This window comes from Pteropus alecto, unplaced genomic scaffold (assembly GCF_000325575.1).
Source record: "Pteropus alecto unplaced genomic scaffold, ASM32557v1 scaffold402, whole genome shotgun sequence".
Lineage (NCBI taxonomy): Eukaryota > Metazoa > Chordata > Mammalia > Chiroptera > Pteropodidae > Pteropus > Pteropus alecto.
This window is the reverse complement of record NW_006432940.1, coordinates 459,252-466,638: the sequence shown is the minus strand read 5'-3', so window position 1 is coordinate 466,638 and position 7,387 is coordinate 459,252. Positions and strand designations below refer to the sequence as shown.

General features: G+C 39.5%; 1 protein-coding gene across 1 annotated transcript in view; it reads left to right on the top strand.

Annotated features, from left to right (window-relative positions):
- RBMXL2 (RBMX like 2) overlaps positions 1-571 on the top strand; it is a 1,178-nt gene extending 607 nt beyond the window's left edge. Inside the window, exon 2 of the mRNA XM_006907562.1 lies at positions 3-571. Within this exon, the coding sequence (XP_006907624.1) occupies positions 3-571 (569 nt within the window). The remainder of the gene's footprint in view (positions 1-2) is intronic.
- The last annotated feature ends 6,816 nt before the right edge of the window (positions 572-7,387 follow it).

The following is a 7,387-nucleotide window of genomic DNA, read 5'->3' as shown; positions in this document are numbered from 1 at the left end:
CCCCTACCTGGGCCCCTGGGAGGAGGGCTACTCGCCCAGGGACAGCTACTCGAGCCGAAACTACCCGAGCGCCCGCGACCCTCGAGATTTCGCGCCGTCGCCCCGAGAGTACACCTACCGCGATTACGGCCACTCCAGTGCCCGGGACGACTGTCCATCGAGAGGCTACGGCGACCGAGACGGCTACGGCGGTCGCGACCGTGACTACGCGGATCATCCGAGCGGAGGCTCCTATCGAGACCCCTTTGAGAGCTACGGGGACCCGCGCAGCGTCGCTTCCGCGCGGGGTCCCCCGCCATCTTACGGCAGCGGAGGCCGCTACGACGAGTACCGTGGCTGCTCGCCCGACGCCTACGGCGGCGGCCGCGACAGTTACAGCAGCGGCCGGAGCGACCGCTACTCGAGGGGCCGCGACCGGGTCGACAGAGCCGATCGCGGGGTCCCCCCGTCCATGGAAAGGGGGTGCCCCCCACCTCGCGATTCTTACAGCCGGTCGGGCCGCAGGGTTCCCAGAGGCGGAGGCCGCCTAGGAAGCCGCTCAGAGAGAGGGGGAGGCCGGAGCAGATACTAAATACCATCAGACTTGGGACCAAAATCTGTGTTCAAAGAAGCTAATGAAAAGAAGAACCTATTCTATGGTAACTGCCCAAGGACTAGTATAAGGAAGAGTTGATTTTACGTTTTGAAAATTATTTGTTAACTTCCTCTTCATAATTTTTGTGCTTTGGGAGGAAAAAGTTAAAACTCGTTCAGATTTCGTTTTGGAATTGTTAACGTTTCTTTCAACAAGCTCATGTTAAAAGTATGACTTGAATCTGCGTACTAGTCTTATATTTACAAGTAGAAATTATAAAGACTCCCGTCCTCAAGTTTCTTGATAAATGAGACAAACGGTTTTAAGAACTTTTTACAAATATTTGCCCACCTAAGACGGAAAAAGGGATCATTCTGTCTATTCAAACCAACTAAATTTGGGGTGGGGGAGGAAGAGTGGGAAGATTTGGTCTATGCTACTCTTAAGATTTCAGGGGTCTTTCAAACTGAATCCCAGTATTCCCAGTATTAAAAAACAAAAGACAAGAAACAAAAACCACATATCAGATTCATTTTGTAAATCAAAAAAAAAAAAAAAAATGGATAATGCTTACCGTATTTTGCCTTTTTGCTTTTCCTTTGAGCCTCTGCAGACAGAATCTTTTGTCCCCTTGCTCCCCAGAATAGTATTCATATGTGCTGAGCAAGGATGGAATACTAAATTAAAGATCTGACCAAGCAACCACAAAGCTGCAGGACAAAAACCGCAAAACAAACATCATTAATAGCGTTTTTTTCCACCACCAAATTAATTATTAAGAAACGAGTAGAAAATATACCAATGGTGGATTTGGGGACCATAATGGCTTTAATTCCTAACTCCAAGCTACTTGTCCTTGGCACTAGAGCCAGCTGCTGGCTTCTGTGGAGAGAACTGGGCTGCTTTCTCTAAGGGTGGAGGACTTAAATGCGAGCAGCATCAGAGCTCAGAAGCTCAGAATCCCTGAGAGAGCTTGGCATTTCAACATCTGAGAATGAGGATATCTCCACCTGGTATGAGGGACTTGGGTCTTCCTGTCCACAAAAGGCAAGGGAATGGCTTGAGTGTTCCATACTCTTAAGGTGAGGAAAGGGCTTGAGCAGACAAAGATCAGAGGTTTCCTCCAGGGTGCCTCAGGGATGTAACAGTCTCCTCTTTGTACCCCAACCCTGGAGCAAGAAACACCTTTTCCATTCAACACCTGTGAATTTCCCTATTTATCTGAGAGAATGTACAGTCAAGGAACTCTAGCAACTAGACAAAGAAGGATCAGGTTAAGATATTAGCCATGTTCAGTGTAATAATTGCTGGAAAAACACCAGAACAACAACAAAGTACCTAAAGAGGTGTGAATGTAACACACATACACAACTGTAAAAACATGGTTTTTCAACAAAATAATAGTAAAGTAGGTGAATTACAGGAGAGGCCGCATTAGTGGCCCAGAAGACTAAATTTAAGAAATACCTAAAAAAAAAAAAAGTCCAGGAATTAATCTAGCAAACATAGGTAAGACCTCTATGGAAAAGTTGTTAATCTTTATTAAAGGACATAAAAGAAGACTAAATAAATGGAGAGTCATATCGTGAAATGGTTGGGAAGACGTTTTATCATATCCTCCACCTCACCAAATTAATTTGGAAAATCAACTTCAAATGAAATTATAACTTTTTTTCCACACAGCTCCCCTCCTCTCTTTCCTCATAACACCATTTATGTGTGTTGATCAACGATGGAATACCAAAAAAAAAAAAAAAAAAATTGGCCAACCAACCACAAAACTGAAAAAAAAAACAACTTCATTTCACTATCAACAAATTATTAAACACGTTAAAATAAAAAAGGAGACACTTTTGGGAGATTTAGCTGTTCCTAAAACTTATATGGTGGAATAAGAGAATAAATAAAGCAATTCTGAAAAAAATTAGAAAGGACACACTCTACCAGAGAACAAGACTTAGTACAAAGATCTAGTAGTTTAAGCTGTATGTTATCAACAGACAAGGATAGACAGACCAAAACAGGCTAGAAACAGGGCCACTTGTATATGAAAACATGACAGATAGTTTTAATGTCATTGGTGAAAGGATGGACTTTTTTAAAAAATGGCAATTTCTTTGCCAAAAGATAAAATGAGATTTCCTAACTCACAGCATACACAAAAATACATTCTAGATGGTCCGAAGATAGAAACGTGAAGAGAAAAATTTTAAATACTTAGAAGAAAATGAAGAAATGTTTTACACTGGGGTAGAGAATTCCTTTTTAAGACATAAACAGCACAAGCATAGAAGAAAAATGTTAATACCATTTTCTGCATCATTATTAAGATTTTTCATGATAAAGTACACAAAGTGAAAGATCAGACCATAGATGGGGAGAATTTATTTGCATTGAATTAACTTCCAAAAGAATGCTTAGAAATCAGTTTAAACCCACCAAGAAAAAAATGGGCAGAAGAACTCATACTTTTCTGATAGATGTATAAACTGACCCAATCACTTTGAAAATAATTTTGACAATGCCTAGTAATGCTGAAGGGTGCGTACCTATAACCCAGAAATTTCACTTCAAGGAGAGGACCTAGAGAAATTTGTACGTGTACACAAGGAGATACACATGAAATTGGGCCTTACAGCACAATTTATTTATAAAGTAGAAACAGCCCAGTACCTGGAGTGGTGGATCAACTGAGGCGTACTGAAGTTCAAAGCAGACGCAAACGTGAATCAGCCAGACCCACATGCATCAACATAGGTAAATATTGAAATATTTTGGGAAATTGCGTAAATATAGATATAACTAATAAAAGGACAAAAATGTGACGAGTGCTACACAGAAAGTCAGGATGCTTGGTGTAAGGAGGAAAGGAAAGTGGGCTGAGTGGTGGGCTTTAGTTGAATCTGTAATGGTTTATTTCTTAAGGGATGGATTAGAAGCAAAAATGACGATGTTAACATCTTAAATTTCTGTGGTCTGCATTGGCATCTCATTCTATAATTTCAAAATACTTCATAATATAAATTTTAATATGAAAAATAGAGCTTAGCACCAGAATGTAATGGTTACTCAAAAAGTGTTATCTATTATTCTAAAACACTTTTGGTTGCAGCACTTGACAGTGATTCCCCCAGCTTTATTCTCATTAATATGCGTGATGCCTTATTCTGTTTGACTCAGTTTATAAAAACTTCCTATTCTAGACTGCTTATAGCTAGCTCACCATAACCTCAAGGATAGAAATTGTAAATCTGAGAACCAAATCTTAGGGAAAAGTGCACTTTCCCCCCCTTGACATTCTTTTTGAAGCATAGTAATGAAAAACTTTTTCCAATTAACAATTCTGTTGAGTAATTTCCTGAATATTAAAACTATTATTAAAAAATGAGGTGTAATCATTTGGAAATAAAGACTTCACCCAGAGCTTAGATGAGTTCAAGAGATCATAACATAGAAAGGCTGTGGATTTCTCGTGTACATATGTAACAGCCCTAGTATTTCTTTACTGAATATTACTTTATTAAAGCTATCTTTGTAGGAAAATATGCAAGAGATCTACTCAGCTGAGAACTCTTATTTATAATTGCTTTTGTAATGTCAGGGGCAGGGAGGGAGCTTGCACGTGTGCAAATAAGGTGGGTATAATTTAAGAAATGCGCATCTCATAACCAAAAAACCTTTATGTTCTCTATCTTGAGCTTGCCTTCTCAGCCTACTCCTGAGACCCCATCCACATTCCTTCTGTCTAAAACAGGAGTATCCAGACTGTCCATGTGGCAACAAACTGCATTACTAAATATTTTCTCACCAGGTGAAGCCTGAACATCTTTCATCTCTGATTGCAACCTGAATCCTACTGCAGGTCCTGAGGTTCTCTTAGAGTGTTGGAGGTAGACTTCTTTCCCCCTTTTCCTTTTTTTAGCTTCCTTTTCCCTTGCCTCAGGCCAGGTAAGATGGGAACTTTTCTGCCTATGTTGCTCTAACCTGGGGGCCTCTTAAATTTCTCAGCCTTTAATTAGGTGGGGTCCATGTGGTGATGTGATTTTCCTTCTCTTCCTCCACAGAAATTTCCTTTTTGGGGACAGTTACTATGCCCTCTTTGGGGCATATTCAGGAACTCACCAGGCAGAATCAGACTGTTGCTTTTGCTGTGCATGGAATCCAGTGGTAGTGGGAATTCCTTTGAGTCCTTATGTTGTGTTTGTGGTGACATTCCTTCAAAAGCTAATTTCTGTTACAGTGTAGCACTTTGAAAAACTCTTTAAAAACGATGGTGAATCTATTTTGTAGGTGACACTGAACATGAGTATCAAGTGCAAAAAATAAACTAACACTGGAGGAACTATAGAGCATTGATGACCCTATCAAATATATTCCACTATCATATTTATTAAAATGCTCAAGTAGAATGAAAAATCAGTATCATGAAATTTTTAGGAAAAAATAATGAGGCTTCCCTATGTTTGGAGGCTGTTTGTTATAGAAGAAAGGTAATTTTTTGGTTTTATGAATGAGTCCTCATTCTGTTATATGTGTGGCTTGGGCAGATATTTATGTAATACTATATCAAGCACTGTGCTAATACCATGCCAACAAGGCAAATGGCAAAGCAGCACATATACTTGGCTGCTGAATTCACTTTCATTAAGAAAGAGTCACAGATATATAGCAGTAGCAGTTGGTGGCTACCCAGATGCATTCTAGGGGAATGCACAGAGATGTGGGATGAGATATCAGTTTTGGGAGAGATCAACTATTTGGGCTCTGGAGCTTTTGAGTTACATAATACAGAAGTGGCAGCCCCACCCTGGAATAATTAGGGGTTAGGATATAATAGCAATACGTCATGGCAGAACTTTAGTTTTAACCCTCTTGTTACTCAGTGCTCATGGTTGGGATTTGAAGGAGTTAACGCCTTGATAATAAAATCTATCTGCCTTACTTTAGACTCATTGGAAATGGGACACTGAGACTCCTGGTGGAGGTTTTTGACCAGTTTGGCTGTCAAGACCTGGAGAAGGCAGACACAGTAGAATATAAATGGGGACCAGTCAAGATGTTACTGTGAATAACACCATTTCTAAGGTATTGTAGGGATTAGGGTCAAGGTCTTGCTGCTGAGCCTGTAATGACATAGCAAACTAGTGGCAAGATTTGCTGTGTAAGCATTCATGACTGGGGAAGCATTAGCCCTTTTCTGACATCATAGCTGTAGGAGCAAAAGTGGTCAAAGTTGTGCAACTGACCAGGATTGATTGACTTAAAAACGGCCTCAACCAGTTTATGTGGAACTCTGTGAAAGGCCAGTCTTTTTCTGGGAGGATACTCTGCTGGTGATTACTTTTGGACAAGTTAATCCTTACTGTGGTGAACAAAAGTAGACATTATTAATCCTCAAAGGGATCACAGTGTTCAAAATGGAAACTAGATTTTTGGTTAAAGATGTGACATTTTAACTATTACAAGCATGAAAAAGTTTCATAGTGTTATGGGATAATATTGTATTAATAAAGGTTTGGTGTAGTTTATGATATCAGAGAATGCATACTTAAGGAAGTGATGATTGAATTAAGATGTGAAGGATGAGTAAGAACTAGATTGCTATGAAAGTTAAATAATATATTAAAGCATGTAGCACATTAAACTCAGTAAATAGAGGCTGTGATTTTCTTATTGCTATTATTTGACATCGAGATAGTTTTTGCTGGAAGTTTAGGATATATAGGTAAAGGTGAAGCAACACAGATGAATCACTAACATTAATTTAAGAAGGCATATCTTGAGGTTGAATAACAGGAGAAATGAGGAACACCAAAATGAATCAATAAATAAAAAAAGACAAAATATGAGATCAGTTTGAGGTCAAACTAAGGAAAAAATGAACAGGTAAAATGTAGAAACTGGGAAATAGCATGGATTACCTGGATTAATTTCCTGGAATGAACTACATATACATTGATACTCCTTTAAAGTCTTAGAGTCACCTTCACAGAGAAAGTCACTCTTCTTAAAGGTGTCAGGGCTATTTTAATCTGAGATGAACCAGATAAACTATCTAGTGTGAGTGACAGGTTGTCCTGCATCAGATTACCTAGAATACAAAATGGAGTGATAAGTGCTGTGAGATAGGCATGGGCAGTGTGCTAAGGGGACGAATGAATTCTGTTTAAAGGAATGCTTTCCAAAGGATGTGAATTTCAGGTGTTCCCTGAAACAAGGAAGCTCCTCTTCAGTGTATTTGTGTGTTACTCAGTTTATGTACAGATAGGTCCTTTTTTTATTATTATTATTTGTAGTTATTTTTAGGATTGTTATCTTTGTTGATTTTATTTCCTGCTCTGCTAATTTAAATGTACTTTATTCCATTGCCATTTTGGAAGCCATTGAAACTTCTGAACACAGGAGTGGTGATTGAGCTGCATTTGACTGTTATATTCCTGGCATCTGAAAGATGGACTGCAGAGAAAGGATGGAGGGCAGAGAAAGGATGGAGGTAGAGGGCCATCCTATATATGATAAGGCTTAAATGTTTTACATTTAAAATTGCCCTAGTGAATTAAGCTGGGTGGGGAAGTGTTTCCTGACTCTGAACAGAGGTTAACTCGTGAAAATGTCCACTAGATGGCACCAAAAGCTTAAGGATTGCGGCTTGTGGACTGTGGTCGTCCCTTATACCTGCCACCTAGAATTTGGGCTCCAGGGCCAGCAGTTTATGACTGGGTGGTACTTATGTCATTTCTTCTGGATATGATGAAAATGAAATAAAGGTAACTGGAAATATTCATGTAATGAGATATTAAGCATTGTGTGCAG